The sequence below is a fragment of the Amblyomma americanum genome, chromosome 1 (assembly GCF_052857255.1).
Source record: "Amblyomma americanum isolate KBUSLIRL-KWMA chromosome 1, ASM5285725v1, whole genome shotgun sequence".
In the NCBI taxonomy this organism is placed as follows: domain Eukaryota; kingdom Metazoa; phylum Arthropoda; class Arachnida; order Ixodida; family Ixodidae; genus Amblyomma; species Amblyomma americanum.
The window spans coordinates 224,574,678-224,593,118 of record NC_135497.1 but is presented as its reverse complement, the minus strand read 5'-3'; the positions used below and the strand labels follow the sequence as shown (position 1 = coordinate 224,593,118).

The following is an 18,441-nucleotide window of genomic DNA, read 5'->3' as shown; positions in this document are numbered from 1 at the left end:
CTCACTACCTGGCTTCCTTGCCTTTTACTTAAGCTGGCCACCAAAATAGTCCTCAGTCCACACTGTCACGAGCAATGGATGGCTAGCAGAAAGCAGACAGCTATCACTGCACATCTTTAAATAGGCCAAAATGCAAACAAACATGTTTGTCCTGCCAGGCAAGTGCAGTGTGGCTAACACAAACGAAATAACAAGTTTCATAAAGGAAACATAGGGGTGAGCCTTGTCTATCACATGTAACTACCCTGGCGCATGGCGCAACAAAAGAACAGGGGTTGCAAATCCTTCTGCTTGCACAACCTCTAACACTAGGCGTGTGCCTTTTGCTCACCACATGACCCACGATCAGCTAGAGAAGAATGCAGTACAGCAAAAAAGAAAAACGACAAATGCATGTGCTGATTGCCTGGACCATGAACCTAAAAGATATTAGATGTTGTACCACCCTTTTATGCTCTGTCATGTAGTGTGCTGCAATTCAGCCTTCAGCATTTGTGGGCAATGCACTCAGTCATGCATTTTCTTTCTTTTTTTCTAAGGAAGTGCATTCGAAACCAGAAGTGTTGGCACTAACAATGGTCAGCAGCTACATGGCAAGAGGCATTGGAAAGAAAACCACTAGCAAAAAGTAATTGCATCTGTTGGCAAAGCATCACCCAACCTGTTGGGCATTCTGATCAGGCACTAAAAAAGGGTTGGACTGCTGAAACCATGTAACCAGTTTCTTGTTGCACTCTGCCCTCTTGAAGAGTACGCTTGCCTCGGTTCATTTTCTTCACTTTTCTTGCGCCCCAAGTGTAATCTGCATCACGCACCAAGTGTCCAGCATATTTCTATCAAGATTCAATAAAATGCTGAGAAGCGCACCGGAAATAAAGTAAACTCAAGTGCTTGCACTGCCAGCATCTGTTCCTCGCATAGGCCGCCATCACCACCTAGCGAAGGTTCACACAAGTGGTGACAACCAGCTTCCTTAATCTGTTTAATCCAAGCAGCTCCCTTTGTTTTTAACACTGCTAAACTGGCCTTGAAAATATCATGTATATACGAGGCTTTAGAGCTAGAAAAGAGTAACAATATATTGTAATGAAGAAGACGAAGCGCCAGCGTTAGGCCAGCGGCCATTAAAATAATCTCTCTGCCATCGTTCATCGCGCCTCATTCTTCGGCTGGCCGCCACGTAACATTTGGTGTGAGGTGCTGGGAAATCATTGGCATCCTGGTTCTGGAGCTTCAGCGTCCTGCATCAGCCGTGGTTGTCGGCCGTCAGTTCTTGGCCTGCGTCGCCCAGCTTGCCCCCCGGCCTTCAGACCCGAACCGACCTCACAGTTGCTCCCCCCGCTTGTCCCCCGCCCATACCACCTGACACGACGAACTGCACCCGGCACAAGGACCCGACCTACCGACCCCACCGACTCGAGAAGTCACTTACATGTGACGACACCGTTCCCCTAACTATGCCATTCGGCGCGTTCTGCGTCCTCGGCCTTCGGCTCCTGGGAACCTGCGACCTTGAAGCTTCATGGACCGGAACTCATTGGCTCATCTCTCTCATTGTGGCAGAACTTTCTTTTGCTGTTGTGCCATTTCTGAAGCCCATCACCATTTGCCGCGTCCCTTTGTCGGTGTCTTCTATTTACGATCGGGACGATCGCTCAGTGGCCCCGGGTAGTGTCGTGAAGACGACGAAGCTGGCAGTAGCACACAACGGAGTGCCCGCGCTAGGCCAGTGGCCATTAAAATCATCTCTCTGCCAACGTTCATTGTGCCTCATTCTTCGGCTGGCCGCAACGAAACAATATGTTAGTCCTGGTTCCTGTGCCTTGGTTTCAAACTAGACCCAAATAAAAATGCACAGGTTTATTGCACGCAGCTCAAAAATAAAGGTGTCTGAAAAAGAAAATCTCTACACTAGAGTTTTTTTTAGACAGCATTCGATAGCAGATTGCTATAGAAAAATGCTAAACTTCAGACTGTGTACATATCAGCTCAGTTAAACCAAAAGGCCATACAATGAAAGCTCATTAATTCGAATTTCTGGATAATTCGAATTGTACGACTTGGTCTGTCCATGCTCCATTGGAGTCTATGTAAAACATAGCCCGTTAATTTGAATGTAAATGGGTTGCATCACCAATAATTCTAACTATGCACCACCACGCCTGGGCAGCTTGGGCACACGGTGAACCAAGAAACGTTCTCATGCGGCTGCACTGCCTCTTTGGAAATGTGGAGGGGTAAAATTGGCGGGCAAGGTGAGAGGCCGGGTAAACGGGCGAAGGGGCTCTCTCTCCGTGTCAGCAGCAGTATGGCGGCGGCAACTAACTGCATGACCTCAGAGATTTGTAGCTGACTTGCTAGTAAAGTGTTGACCTTGAAGGCTTCAGTCGCTTGCTCTGCTAACTTTTGCTGTTGAGGGATGGATTACGCGACCAGTGACGACATACAGCGAATCAGACGTGTCGCAGCATCTCCAGCACTCTGAATCCGAAAGTATGAGGTCGTGTACAAAACTGCGAAGCACCAAGCAAATGAATTGGAGCTCTGGCTGATGTTTGCTGCGCGTCTCTGTCTTGGTTTTCCAGTGCCCTTTGCGTGCAACTGGTTGCAGCCGTAGCGGTCAACTTACGCAGTGTGCCACGGTGCAGTAATTTAGAAATGTCTTCCGTCTTCGGTAATTACTGTGCCAAAATGCTTCAAGAGAAGATTGCAAGTAGACACCTGTACGTTATCGAAACAGGCTATTGCTAAAAAGCACAGCATGCTCACTGTTTTGGCAGTTTGTGACTCGAGCTCAGAAGGCTGGAAGATCGGGCAACGCATACATGCGGCTGTTGTGGAGACTTTTGCTTTTTGGCCATAGCAGTCACGCAACTTTGCGACTCTAAAGTGTGAATTTGCAAGTCATGGAGGTTGCACTATTGCTTTGGTTGAATGCGGTAGTCGTAGGACAGTAGCGCATGCTCAATTTTCCAGTCTTGCGACCATGTTCACAGGCACGCCTTTCATGACTCCGGTGCCGACCCTTGCTATGCAACTTTGGATGCGGTGAACGCCGCTCGCCTCTTCTGTTTGGAAGGACAAGAGGCCTTCCGATAAGCTCAAGTTTTAAAACAGAAGGCGTTAGCCACTGTCTCGCAGGAAAAAAGCAAATGATGACACAATTACGTTAGAACAATAAAATAGGGTAATCTCACTACCAGACTGCTTCCCAAACATAGTGTACCAAATATTCTGTTGACTTTCGTTTGTTTGAACTTCGGTTAATTCAAACTTTGTCGACATCCCCGTGGAGTTCGAATTAACAAGCTTTTACTGTATATGCAATTGGAGGCTCTCTTGAGTGGCTCCTGCTTCAACATGCTATCGCACTCAATATGACCTGCAACACAGGAGCTGTGGCTGGAGGTCAGTTCTTGAAGCATTGCCAGCCCAGCACTGCTTAAAATTTGTGTACTTAGCAGTTGATGCAAAGAACAATGTACACTCATGTTTGTGCAACCTCGGTGCTGTGTATAAGGGTGCACTGCTTTTGAAAGAAATAATAGAACAAAAAAGGCCGAGAAAGACACAGGAAGCTTGTCCTATGCCTTTCTCGGCCTTTTCGTTCGTGTTTTTTTGTACAGTCGAACCTCGTTATAACGAACACTGATATAGCGAATTATCGGTTATAGCGAACTAATTACGAATTTTGGTTGGTCATGCTTCATTTCAGTGACATTTATTCTTTTATAACGAAACCGAAAACGCGAGATCCGCCGCGATATCGGCTGTAACGAAGAAATATTTGGTTTACACGAGGCTCAGAACTTGAAAGTAGCATAAAAAAAAACAAAAACCAAAATGAAAATCGAAGGCCGATACACAGCTGAATTTTTTTTTTTATCGTTTGAAAAAGTTTTGCCGTCTGGCACAAAAATCGCGTTTGGATGGTCGCGCCACCTGTGAACAGAGCGCGAAAACTCTGAAAGCTCATGACATGACAGAGGGCCGAAAGGCGGCGCCACTTGTCCAGCGGTAAAGAAAGGCAAGCGCAGCAACATTGGCAACTTCGAGGCCGGCGTTCTGACATCAGCACAGCGGCCAGTCTTGTTGTTGCAGCGCTCGAAATGGCATCGAAGAGGAAAGCGATCTCGCTCCAGACAAAGCTGCAGATACTGAGAGCTGTGGACAGTGGCCGCAAGAAAAAGGATATTGCTTCGGAATTCGGCGTTCCTCCAAGTACGTTATCCACCATTTTGGCCACTAGAAAGAAGATTGAGGGCAACACCGAGGACGCCATAAAAGCCGACCGTAAACGAGTTAGGCCTTGCCATCACCCGGACGTGGAAGCGGCTTTGCTTTCTTGGTTTAAAGATGTGAGGGCGCGAAATTTGCCGGTGTCGGGAGCACTTCTTCAACGGAAGGCCCACAGCCTGGCCTGCGTACTGGGGCATGACGATTTCTGTGCAAGCAGCGGTTGGCTGCAACGTTTCAAAGATAGGCACGAGATCGCGTGCCACACTTTGTCTGGCGAAGGGTCCGCTGCCGACATGGAGACATGTCAAACGTGGCTGGAGAATTTTCGTCCTCTGCTCCAGGAGTACGACGAGTGCGACGTATACAACGTCGACGAAACCGGCGTGTTTTTCAAGTTGTTGCCAGAGCGGTCACTGGCGATGAAGAACGAGACCTGCCATGGGGGCAAGAAAAACAAAGACCGGGTGACTGTCGTCGTTGCCGTGAACATGGACGGCTCCGACAAAAGACGGCTCACCGTCATCGGCAAGTCGGCACATCCGAGGTGCCTGAAAGGCGTCCGGAATTTGCAGGTTCAATACACGTCGAACAAAAAAGCGTGGATGACGACCAAGCTTTTCGAGGACTGGCTGAGAGCGTTCGACCAGGACATGGAGAGGCAGCACAGGAAGGTCCTGTTGCTTTTGGACAACTGTTCGGCGCATAAAGTTTCGATCGTGCTGAAGGCAGTTCGCTTGCAGTTTTTGCCACCGAACGCAACTTCTGCTTTGCAGCCTTTAGACAAAGGCATTATTCGTTCGCTTAAGTGCAATTATAGGAAGCGTTTGGTGACGCAACTGGTGTTTGACATCGATCGACATAGATCGACAACAATAAACATCAAGACGACACTCGAAATGTTGTACGGGTCGTGGAATGAGGTGAGGCAGTCGACAATAAGGAACTGTTTCGCGGATGCCGGTTTTGTTCTGCCTGCCGACGAAGAAGAAGTGCAGCCCGAAGACCAGGCAGAGCTGGACAGAACTTGGGATCGGCTGGCAGTCCCAGGCGTCGAATTCGACGATTTCGTTTCGGCCGATGAGAACTTGGCCGTGGCGCCCGAGCTGACGGATCAAGAAATTGTGGATCGCGTTTTGTTGCCCGAGGATGACAGCAGCAGCGACAGCGGTGAGAGTGAACGGGATGAACCAACGATGAGCAGTGCGGATGCCGCGGACATGGCCAGGAGGCTGAAAGGATATTTGGAAAAACTCCTGACGACGAAAACTGCTGACGTAGAAAAGGCCCTCTTGAGCATGGACAATGTAGAAAACTTCATTCTGCGCAGCGCTGTGAAAAGCCACCAGACGAAGATAACATCTTTCTTCAAATGAACGAATGCAAACCTGTTTGGCTGATCCCGGGCTGGCGTTGCATATGTCTCCTCGCCCAACGCCGCCTCTCCTCCTTCTCTTCTCGCCCAACGCCCCCTCTCCTCCTCCTCCTCTTCTCTCAATGCTGCTTTGGCAGCTTTTTTTTTTCAACGGTCCCTCTCGGGGCCACCAATCGCGCTTCGGCAGAGCACGCAGGCGCGATGGTTCCCGCTGTGTCTCACTCGAGTTCCTCTCTCTACACCAAGTCGCCTATGCGCAGACACATGGTGCAGTCGTTTCGCGCCACGCACTTTCACGTGCGCGGCGACGTAAGAACAGTCGTGTCAACCTTCCCATATTCCGGCCTATTTTGATTGAATGCCACAAGGAGACAGGTAAGGATTACCACGTTTGTAGTGGGTTCGAAGCCAAGTATATAATGCATTTTAGTGTCTAGAATATTTGCGCGAGCCAAATTACGAATTTGTCACAGCCGATATTTATGTCTACTGTTACAACGAATATCGGATATAACGAACTGATTTACGGTCCCGATGCTACTTCGTTATAACGAGGTTCGACTGTACTATTATTTCTTCCGAAAGCTATGCACCATCTTGACCCAACTACTAGTTTTGCCTTTCAAAGGTACTTAAAAAGTGGAATCCTCAGCAGGTTCACTCCAGACATGTTGCAAGTCATATTGAGCACGATAGTACATGCTGAAATTGAGGGTCTGACAGAAACCTGCATTGCTGGGAATAATAATGCAGAAAGATATCAAATGCCAGCCACTCATTAATGACTGAGAGATGGCTTCACCCCGTTTGTCACAATGGAAATACAACAGCGAATTTTGCTCTACACGTTACGTGGCGTTATGAAAGCAGTAGGCACATACTAGGAGTAGATTCACTTTGTTTCAATTGAGCATGTGCGCCAAATGACAAATTAAGGGGATTTCGGGTAAAGCCTTGTAGTCCTGAGATTTTCTTTTCCGATTATTTTAACCTACGCACAGACAGCGTCAAGGCCCAAGAAGACTGCATGTTTTGAAAGAGTTGGAAATTAAGAACTAAATTAATCATGCTGTTAGAATCCGACTAATCGTTATATGTTGTTCTCCCGTGCATAGATCTGAATTTGGATGTTTCTGTGCTGTAACCTTTTTATTCACTGCTGTATACCGGTATTCTCTTTGCATTAGATTTTTTTTGTGTGTTATGCTGGTTTCAATATAACTCCTATGTGTCGCGTTTCATCTTGAACCATGTGCTTTATTTGTGTTGATTATGCTTCAATGCCCCCACCCCCTCTGTAATGTGAAAGACCTGAGGGTAAAATAAATGAAATAAAAATGAAAGAGCATTTGTGGCTATGAACTGCTCATTGATTTGTTGTTAAAGAAGAAATTGAAACAGCACTACACTGACATCAACAAGCAGTATGCTGCATGTAACTAAAGTACATGTAGAACACAAAAGTTGCCATGAAATTTAAATATGTACATGTGGGAATGAGGGATGCAATGCCAACCAAAAATACTAGGTGAAATGGGATGCATCCTCTCTAAATACTCCTAAAGTAATCAGCTAAGAGACAGGAACAAAATTACCATAAGTAAAACTGTGAGCAACTCTCCGCACTGCTCACAAGTGGTTCAGTTCAAGGCTTGCAGAAGGAATATAATATGCGAGTTACTGTACATTACCCTGCATAAGTCAACCCTATTTTTTTTTGACAAAAATGTCTATCTGAAGTTGGGGGTTGACCTATATGTGGAGGGGACTTATGTGCGAAGTCTAAGGTACTTCAGGCTGAGCTAAAAGTGGTATGTGCCCCGTGCCAGTTCCCATTTCCGGTAGCATGCATGGAGCTCCTCATGTAACAAAAATCACTTAACAGTGTTCAGTCAGTACCCCTAACGAAAATTCGAATTGCGTGCCCTTTACTTGGCTCACCTGCGCTGGCACCTTCTTTCCCAGATTAGCGGTAGACAGCGTGAGAGCTAACTTTTGCTTAAGGTCCCTGCGGTAATCTCCAGAGTGTGCATCGTGCCAAAATTAGAAACTACAGGACCAATGGCTGTTCAGTTGGACACTAATCAGTCAGGCCGCACGCAAGTCTGGAAGGCAGGATGGGGCGCTGTTTTAACACCTTTGATTCCCATTTTCCCGTGAATGCTGATCTTGTGAACGCATCGTAACATGTTTATTGCTTTGAGCTGCGTGCGCGCCGTGATGCTATCCCGCACGAAACTACCAAAGAGAGCGGCGGTGAGGGTTTATGCATTGGCTTATACATGGAATGCTTTTTTTTTCAGCCAGAGAGAGCTGCAAGCTGGGGGATAGACTTATACGCAGCAATGTTCTATAAATCTGTATACATAGTACTTGATTCTCTGCCTTGCAAGAATGATTTTATAGAATCACTTCATGCTCACAGCTTTCGGCTTTTTAAATACCACATGTACTCGCATAATTTGCGCCAGGGCATAATTTGTGCACCCCGAACTTTTTACCCGGATTAAAAAACAACAACTTTTACTCGCATTTTCTGCGCTCCCTGCTGCACGCAAGCACACAAGTATGCACGAGGGTGCATGCAGGGCAGGCTTGGGAAGATAGGCATGGCCGTGTCACTGCGTGCGGCTGCTAAAAGTGAGTGAGTGGTGTAAAAAAAAAAAAAAAAATCGGTAATTTGTTTGTAAATTGCTTCCAGTAAGAAAAAGTCAATTGTGTGCCGTTGACCCAGCTCGCTCGCGCCTGAGGTCACTTTCCCGTACGAATGGTAGCGAGAGCAAACTTCCGGTAACCTCCAAAGCATGCGTTGTAGAATCCGAAACTACTGAACTGTTGGCTATTCTGTTTGCCGCTACTCAGCTGGGCTGCATGCGAGGGTGCTGTTTTATCTATCGCCTTTTATCTCCATTAGCCTATGACTGTTGGCTTTGCGATTGTACCGTTCCACGTTTATTGCTTTGAGCTGCGCATGTGCCGTCATGCCATCACATAGGGAGCTACATAGCGCACGCCTGGGGCGGGCACGGGCGGGGGGGAGCATAGGTTTATATTCAAAGTCAACGTTTTTTCTGGCCAGCGAAGGGCGTGAGTTCCCGGGTCGACTTATATGCGACAGTATACCGCATGCATTCAGCATTATGACCTTTGTGGAGTTTTTTTAGGACGTGTTTGCAAAATCTCCGTGTAATTTGCGCACCCCCTCTTTGAAGCCTTAATTTCAGAGAAAAAAAAAAGTACGCAAATTACGTGAGTAAATATGGTAGTTTTTATGAGCTACAGAGTTATTTCCTTTCGCCTTCCAATCAGATTGCCATTTAGTTCTGATTGAATTCTTGGTGCAGACATAAATTTTATCAAGGAAAGCACTGTATTCGGAGTACATTTCCCCCTTTTGGAAGTCCAATTTCTGACTGACATTTTAAACACTCCATAGTGGCCCTTACTATGCACAAACCATTGCAAGTGTTCACGCTGCCGTTACTAGCTGCTACCATGGCTACTACTGCACTGACAAGCTTCACACTAGCAATGAAGCCTAGCAATAAGTTCTGACATTGTTTCATTCCAATGCTGCCACCTCCACCACTGCTAAGCATAAAACAGCCAAGTACAAAAAAAAATACAAACCCCTCTTTAAAATTTTTGACGACATTTTTACTGGAAAGAGTTATTCCAAAATGCAGCTGCCAAACAATGAAACAATGCAAACAAATGGTACACTTTCAGCAGTCCGGATAGAATGAATGACCCTATTAGGAACACACACTGGGAACTACACAGATGCAAAGGAGCAGTAAGGTGCCATTCAGGTTTAAGAATGAATTTCCAAGCAGGAAGATGACAACATAGTTTTCGCCTTTTTACCTGCATTTACTTCTTCGACTGCTTTTTAATTTATATTTTCAAATGATCTCCAAAGAGTGAGGAACATGACATAACAGACACATTTTTTTTTTGTCAAGAAATTGGTGTTATAGTTACAAAGGTCATTCATAATATGGGGCAGAATTGGCTCTGGAAAATTAAAATTTTCTCAAATTTAAATAGCTACTGCAAGAGGTGCATTATTATTCATGTGTGTTTGTTATGCTTTAATGGTGTAAACACTATAGGAGGGTACAGCTGAAAAGGGGTACTGAGAGTTTATATTCTACCAGACGACTTTATTCCGTACAAATGAATCACTCACAAGTGGCACAAAGTAATGGAAAGTGCTACCATTTTGGAAAGCTCACCATTGAATGTCCCTGCAGGCATGACAAGAGACATTCTTGGCATCCTGGTCCTATTCTCAGAGTTCGCAGAAAGAAGAAGGTAGTCCTGAAATAAAAGAAAGTAAGTGCGCAAGGAATTAAGCAAGCATAGCAATGACAAAGTATGTGATTATTGAGAGATCGCCCAATTAAAAAAATACATTAAAATTCACACCTAAAAGCCACCAGCGGCTTTGAAGGAAGTTACAAAAAGGCAGGAGGAGCTACTGAACAAGGCAGGACACCTCGAAGTGCCTTAAACGTTCATTTAGAACAACCAAGCAAAGCTGCATGAGAACACTCCCTCTTTGTTCTAATGTACACAAACTATTTGACTTCCTCTAAATGTTTTACGCTGTAAACTATGCCTACATAAATCTCCTCAAAAGCCATAGGAAACTGCTGTCAATAGTCATGGCATTTTTCACCACACCACGGAACCACTGCGATTATGTTTTATTTCTTCTTACTCAGTGCAATATCTCTGCATACATTAACTGCAATGCTCAACTGCCAACACTTTTTTAATTGTATTAACTTCCACAACCACAACTTTGTACTTTAGATGGCGTCCCACCAAGTGGTTGGTGGAATACCATCTGCACCTCAATTTCACAACCTTTTTATTCTGACTTTACGTCTCCAAATGCCGCATATCTGGTTTATACAAAAAGCTCGCAAGAAGACATGCAGAGAGATACTTCCTTACCCCAGAGAATGAGACAAAGTAGAAAGTGTCATCTTTCCTCTGGATGGCCTCGTAGAGTTCTTCGTAACTTCTTCGCAAAGCTTGGTACAGCTGGAAGTAGTTCTGGCCTCTGTTGGCTTCCCTGTCACGACAAATAACAAAATAGTTTTAATTCAATTTAAGGGAAGACACTGGTCTTGGGGACTAAAAAATTATCCCGAAAATAGAGTTCCTAAAGATGATATTTTTTTAATCTACAGCTATTTTTTTCCTTCCAGAAACCAGTACTCTGACCATAATATTAAATTTAGATCATTGTGTGGGCTGAATTTGCACAGGAGCAGAATATTTAGCACTGTGAAACTTGCGAACGCTTGAATGTCTTAGTATGTCGATATCTCTGCATCTAGGACAGATAGAAATGCCAGCTGCTTACTTTGGGAAGCTGAAGGCACAGTATTAGCAATATTCACACCTTGAATGTTGCTATTCCAAGTGCTGTAAAGTGACTAATAAGGGCAAAATGAAAAAAAAAAAAAAAAGCTTTGATTATTGCACTCTTCACTAATTGAATGATGTAGTTATGCATTAAATACTTTATTGGGCCATTTTTTGCACCAAGGTACTAATCAGTGACTAATTAAAACTAAATACCGTGCTTCGAACCCACTTGCATAATGAACCTGCCCCCCACTTTTGTCGGCCAGAATTTACTTTTTTGTTTTCCAGCCTAGCGAGTTCCTCAGTGAGTTCCTCAGTTTTCGCTGCGGTCGGTCCGCAGCCAGCGCAGATGGCAGCGCGCCAAGATGCTGCCCACCGCCCAACGTCACCACTTGTTCGTTTATCTTTTGAGAAGAGCTCCAGCCAGAGGGGCAGGGGGGGGGGCTCGGGGAACTTTGGCAGAGCGCCAAGACGTTGTGCGCTCTAAGCTAAAGCTTAAACATTCACATTACTAGACACTGGTCACAGTCGCGTTTTTAACCTTGCTGCAAAAAACGGGCGCCTGACCTTCAGGGCTGGTGTTCAGCATGTTCGCGTTATCTCGCCGCTATTGCTGCTAGCACAAATTTGGCGGATCGCGTCTGACAGCGTGTGTTTGTTGATGACAGAAGGACAGACGGAGACATATTGAGTCTCGACCCTTCCAGAAAAATCTGTTGGAAACTTTTTTTTCCCGCATAATGAAGAACCCTCCCCCCAAACTGATGTCCACTTTTCTGGAAAAAAGTGGGTTCATTACGTGAGTAAATATGGCAACTTATACCCCTGTCACACAGACAATCTCAATGTCCGCTGAGTCAATGGCCATCGAAATTTTCGAGGCCCATCCAGATGCACCACTGCCACACGGCAAATTACAATAATCATTGAGTAAGTAGCAAGTATGCGATCAGACAGATGGCGCTAGGGGTATCAACATTGAAAATAAAATGCGTAGTAAAACAGGCCGAATGTTGGAGTATGCGCTACTATAATTTTTCGGAAAAAGCTGTTCAAATACTTCACAGTTCAGCACAACCTAGAGACGGCGATGACTGGGCGACGATGGGCACCGATGTGCTCTGCGTTTCAGAAGCATTCACTTTTTCACTTTTCACTGGAGAAGCTGCCACAAATCAGCGACAGTCTTTGTCGTGCTCATAGCTACTGTCGTTGTGTGGCACTTCTTGGTCTCAGCTGTTGCAAAGTGCACTAAGAAGCGAAAAAGAAAAGAGAAAAGCAGCAAAACGCCGCGACGCTGCTCAATAAGAACAGTGTTGGTTTGTTTACATCTGACTGCCAGACGTTATGCGGAGCTGTCATTTTTACTGCCGAATAAAAAGTAGTTTATGAACTGGCCAATGCGGTCTAAAATTTTTACATTAAACCAAAATGACATTTTTGCTTTATTTTAGTTTTTATATGTTGTTTTTCAACGTTTGGTTAGTGCGACCATAGTGCAAGGTTGTTTTCAATGGCTCTTGAGATTCCAATGGCCATTTGCAGTCGATGACCATCCAGTTCAATGGTCATTGAAAACCGCCATGTGGCCAGCGCTGGATGAAGGGGGGGGGGGGGGGGGGGGGCTAAGGGGGCCGCAGCCCAGGGCCTCACCTCAGACAGTAGGAGAAGGGGGCCCATTTATTCTAACCTGCTTAGTATATGGAACCACGGGCAACAGAACTTCGAGCGACATGTATGAAGCGAGAAAACCAGAACGAGCAGACGGGGCCCCCCGCCTAATGTAACAGCATGCGTTTAGCTTGATCATTTGGAGAGAGCTTGCCGAGCTGCGAAAACAGAAATCTCCCGCCACCTCGGCGGGGCCCTCTTTCTTACGAAGCGAGGTGCGTTTGCTAGGAAGAGTTTTCGTGGTTTCCTGTCAGTCTGTCTGTCCAGTGCTGTCTGGAGAGGAGGGGCAAGAGGGAAACATCTAAAGCATGTAATGTGGGATGAGGATCTAAAACATCCCTTGCCCCTCGCCTCCACCACGCCACCCTCCACCTCTCAAATAGTTCCGCCGCTGTCCTTCTCATAGAAAGGATGTGCTGCAGTACGCAACAGTGCCTCCCATTCGACTTTTCTTTACCTTGATGGTAATTTGGGCTGGGGAGGATGAATCAGATAGCAGATGATGATGAGTCTGATGGCAGAGTCTAGGCAGGAAACAAAAGAAGACGTCACACGTGCTTTTGTCCGCGTGCCGTGGGGCATGGAATGTTCACTGTTCGGGCTAGGGTTGTGGAAGAGTGAAGGAGGAAGTTGGAGAGCTGCACACAAAGGCCTGTCTCCTGGGCCCATTCCTGCCTAGTGGCTGCGCACCTTCGCGCGCGCTCAACGGAAAAAGTAGGTCAGACTGGCTGCCGAACTTTCCACAAAGAAGTAGAAAAAGATGACTCAGAGGCGACGGAGGGCGCGTAACTTCGCCCACGCTAGGAGTCGCCCTCTCCCCTTTGTTCTCGCGCTCGGCGTCGACGGGGCGAAAGAAAAATCGAGAACCTCCCAGAACAGAAGATTGCTCCTAGCCAATAGGAAGACGAGACCCGAACGGGAGGAGTGAGTTTGTAGGGAGAAGGAGGGAATTTGTACAAGGATCTCTATGCTTATGTGAACGCCTGCTTTGGCGCTAGTAACAGACAGACGTGGCGCGCGTCTATGAAAGGAAGTTGATTGCGGGCTGCGATTCAGCCCCGAGCCGCCGGTTAAGCTTGCATAAGCCCGCCCGCTGAGAAGCTCCCGGGGGACGCACCACTCTCGGCCAGTCACGGACCACCCAGGTAGCGTGCGCCAGTCATCGGGACGGCCACCGTTGGACACCTGCGGTTGCGTCGGACTGACGAAGTGCCCGATGCGGTGAACAATTAGCATCCATACATGCGAAAATGCTCGGTCGGAAGCATCAAAGTGGTGCGTCTAAACGAAAGGCGAAGTTAGAAAGGGAAAAGCGTGAAAAGAAGCTACCAAAGATGACAAAGTACCCATTGAATGCAGCTTCTGCGGAGCAGTATGATCGCTTTACCCAGAGTCCGTGTCGAACTCCCAATAGTACCGATTGTGCTTCTGTGGAGGACTTGCCAACTCCCATCACCACGATTTCTTGGCAAGAAGCAAGGTTTGACTCACCCTGGTTGTCTGGATCCTGTGAAAACTGTGCCAACCTCGGTCGTCCATATTTCTGAGCAACCGACGCTAACCGAGCCCTGTCCTGTTCCCGACTCAGCAATGTCTATGCCACTCGACCGGGCACCTGGCACACAGCTCCAGGTGTCCGGTCCGCCACGCCCGATTTCTACTACTGCTGATCAACAGGTGCCAAACCTCCCCGATGAGCCTCCTACTGACGAGTACCAGGAAACAACACTCCAAGAATTGACTCAATTGTTTCCTGTTAGTTTGGCTTCAAATAATCATGTTCCCACCCACAAAGTGTGCCCCGAGAGGACGAATGAGACGGCTTCTCGTTGCGGCAACAGAGAAGTACAGACACCCCCACAGCAAGAGATACATAGCGGGATTCTCCGAAGTGACCCTGCTAAGTGGCCGGACGTTATTACTGACAGCTTTCGGAGTGTATGCCTTGAGAAAGGGCCATTGTATTTTCAAAATCTGGCAGAAAACTTTCCGTCTTCCGAAAGGCAATAGAAAACTCAGAAACGCTATATGTCACCTCATCTTTTCGTGCGAAAGGCTGTAAATGGGGAGGCGTACGAGCGACACTGGTTAATGTACTCAGTGTCCAAAGGTTCCATTTACTGTTTCATGTGCAAACTATTTTCGATTTCAAGCAACCCCAGTGCTTTCACCACGCACGGCTTTTCTGATTGGAAAAGAGCAGAAGAAAAGGTTTGCACGCATGAAAATAGTGTCGAGCACCGGAATTGCGTGGCAGCATGGCACGCCCGCTCTAACTCGAGTAGCACAATTGACAAGGAGCTGGAGCATCTTGTTACTGAGACCGCTTACTGGACAAAAGTGTTGAAGCGCGTAGTCGTTGTAGTTAAGCTTCTAGCTGAGCGCAACCTAGCATTTAGAGGGAGTGAGGAGATTTTGGTTCACCGAGAAATAGCAATTATATGGGAGTGCTTGAGGCCATTGCCAAGTCTGATCCCTTTCTAGAGGGGCACATCAAACGCTACGGGAACAAAGGAAAAGGTCACCCATCGTATCTGTCAAAAACCAGTTGTGATGAATTTATCGAGCATATGGCAAAGGCTGTCAAGGAACGTCTCGTACACGAAGTGAAACGCGCAAAATACTTCTCTTTAATTGTTGATTCGACCCAGACCTTACTCACGTTGATCAGCTGTCAGTTGTTTTACGATACTATTTAAATGGGAAAGTACGAACGCTTTCTTGGATTTGTTCCAATAGAATCGCATACCGGCTTGTATCTTTTCGATACTGTCATGTTTCTCTTGATGAGCAATGGCATCTCAATTGATGATTGCAGGGGCCAAGCTTATGATAATACGAGTAATATGTCAGGAAAATACAAAGGACTGCAAGCTCAAATCAAACACCTGAACGAATTAACATTCTACGTCCCGTAGGTGCAGTAAACTTTTCCTTAAACCCTAGCTTTTGCTGAAAACTGAATGCAGATTAATCACAAAGTGAACATATGTGTTGGTGTTTACAACAGCACGCATTTCAAGCAAGTTTTGTTGTTTTCCTTATAATAATAACAATAATAATAATCCCGTTGATCACACTTCATTCTTTTTAATTTGGTGGAATTAAAATGAAACATGGCCGACAGAGGGGGGGGGGGGGTCAGTATAGGGAAAGGGGGCCTGCATGCGCATTAGACCAGGGCCCCCATTTTTCGTAATCTGGCCCTGCATGTGGCACTGGCTGATCCCCATTGAGTCCGATGTCCATTGACTCAATGGGCATTGAAACTGCCCGTGTGACAGGGGTATTACAAAGTAATTTATCAAAAACCAATTTCAGGTCTGAAAGCAGCATAAAAACAGATCAAGGTGATATAGTTGCATTAGGATTGGATTACAAATAAGTAGGGGTGTGCGAATATTCGAAATTTCGAATACGAATCGAGTATGTTCCATATCCGTTTCATATTCCTATTCGAGAAATGATATTCGTGAATTTCCGAATATTCGAAAATTCCCGAAGGCTCGCCAGCGATCATATACCGAGCTGACTTTCGTAAACCTTATTGTTGCAAAAGCGCAATATGTGGACAAATTATCTGAATATAGAGTTTAAAGTTCCAGGAAAACAATATAAAAGCGCTGTTCTCTTTCTTCTCCATCGTTTATCGTGTCGACCGATTGCATTCCGATGCCGCTAGGCTTGACCTTGTGCGCAATTCCGCAAGTGGGCTTTCCCACATACCACACGTGCTGCGAACAACATGGGGGACGACCCGCTTCTAACAATTGCAACGCGAAAGCGCGTTTATTTTTTATCCTTCTGTAATATGTTACCTAATTAATGCCCACACCCATGGCATTCGCTCTGTCACCTTAACTCTCTGAGCGTGACCACCGCCATCTTGTTTTGGTCAACTACGCTATGCGGGAAAGCCTATTTGCGGAATTTCGCGTGAGGCTCTCGAAGGGGCGAGTCGAGGTGTCACAACAGGGCAAGTGATCCTGTAAAAATCCCGCGTATTGCATGGTGCGCTGTAACCCATGCACCTCTTAAATGGGCCTAACGGCAGGCGTGACAATGTTCGGAGGGCCCTTGTCACTAGGTCAAAAGAATAACCTGGCCGCGTAGTTTTGGTTTCTGAGCTTGGCCACTCACCCGTTGCAATGACAAGTGTCGGCCCGCGCAATCGCCAGCAGTCCAATCTCAGCACCGTGCCGCTTTAAGACACTGACTGACACGTCGCTCGTCATTTTTTTTTCCTTTTTTAGAAACAGTCTCACCATTCCGACGTCAATGCGCGTTCCAGTCTCGCTTACATTTGCGATGTCTTCCAGCACGCCGAAACTCTGTGCTCGTCACGGGATTGCAGGTATTTGCACGACAGAGCCGCCTCATAAGACTACCGCATTTTCGGTATTTTTTTTTTCGGGGCCGCAGGGCCATTTTATAAATCAACCTTCAAATAACCTTGGCATTTCTGTCGGTTTTTTGAACTCCGAATTAATAAGGTTTTACTAGCCATCATGTTATTTTTGTTTCCAGTCTTGTCATGTTATGGATTGCATTTTGCCTGACCACATTACAGGTTGGATGCTGTTATGCAGTTCAATTAAGTAGTATACATTTCTGCGCACATCATGTTCTTTTTTTATATGGAGCTCAGACAGTCTAGTTTTGTTTATATCAGTTGCAAAGGCCATACACTATTTTGAAAAAAAAAAAAAAAAAACACGAGCAACAATTTTTGCTTGTTTATCTTTTCTGAATTTATTTTTTGTGCTGACCAGATATTCGATTCGATATTAGCACACCCCTACAAATAAGGAAAATAAGTCAAAGACCAATGCTCCCCCTCAATTCAAATGAATCCAACTAAGACTCAGCAGTGGCCAGATTGGTGCACCAGAGGGCAAGGATGGCACCCAGTCAGGGGAGCAGAACTAGTGCAAGGGCTTGTTGAGAAGACAAACAATTATGGCTAGACTTTTCTTTAAAAGACTTTGATCCAAAGATGGTAGGGGACACTTTAGCTATACTCTGGTGAAGTTTTGAAAATAAAAGGTAAGGCACCAGGGTACAACAGCACGCAGAGTGCAGTGTTTTTGAATAGTTCCAAATTAACTTTGCATGCAAAAGGGTTCCCCTTATTCCTGGAGCACTAGGCCTCAGGAAGTGAAAATGACAATTTTCCTTACTGTCCAAAATGACTACAGCGCGAAGAACACAATGGAAGCGTTGCCATCCAGCTGGCTTGCTATTTTCATCCAAGTACACTGCAGCACAGTGCAGTGAGAGCATGACACAATGGTGCAAATGTATAAACACGGTAAAACTTGCAATATTTGTGAAAGCAGCTAACTGCTACTGCTGTACTCTGCATGGAGAGCAACATTTGGTTCAGTTCCTGTTAGACATACTTGTTTAAGCTAGTATTAAGAAAAAAAAATGCTCTAGCATCAAAGTATTCCACCAGTTTTTTTTTTTTTTTTTTCTGCTGAAGGGCACAGCATACCACTTTTCGGCATAGACTCCACTTCCACCAGCACCACTGCCATAGCGGGTACTGATCCAGGTCTGGAGCCGAGGCCGGTGCACCAGTGGCCGCTGGGCTAAAGATGGTTTCTTGCGCTGCTCCGTGAGCTGCAGGTTCATGTGCTCTACATGATTGGCCCAGCCACGCAGCTGGCTTTGAAGCCTGAAAAACAAATATGGCATAGAAAAATAAAATGAACCTGTCTCTTCAATGCCTTCCTAATATAAACCAACATTGAGCAAAATTACATATAAAG

General features: G+C 46.0%; 1 protein-coding gene across 1 annotated transcript in view; it reads right to left on the bottom strand.

Annotated features, from left to right (window-relative positions):
- Atf6 (bZIP_ATF6 domain-containing protein ATf6) overlaps positions 1-18,441 on the bottom strand; it is a 69,918-nt gene that overhangs the window by 3,284 nt on the left and 48,193 nt on the right. Inside the window, 3 exon segments of the mRNA XM_077648565.1 lie at positions 9,850-9,934; positions 10,577-10,697; positions 18,165-18,347. Coding sequence (XP_077504691.1) covers positions 9,850-9,934; positions 10,577-10,697; positions 18,165-18,347 — 389 coding nt within the window.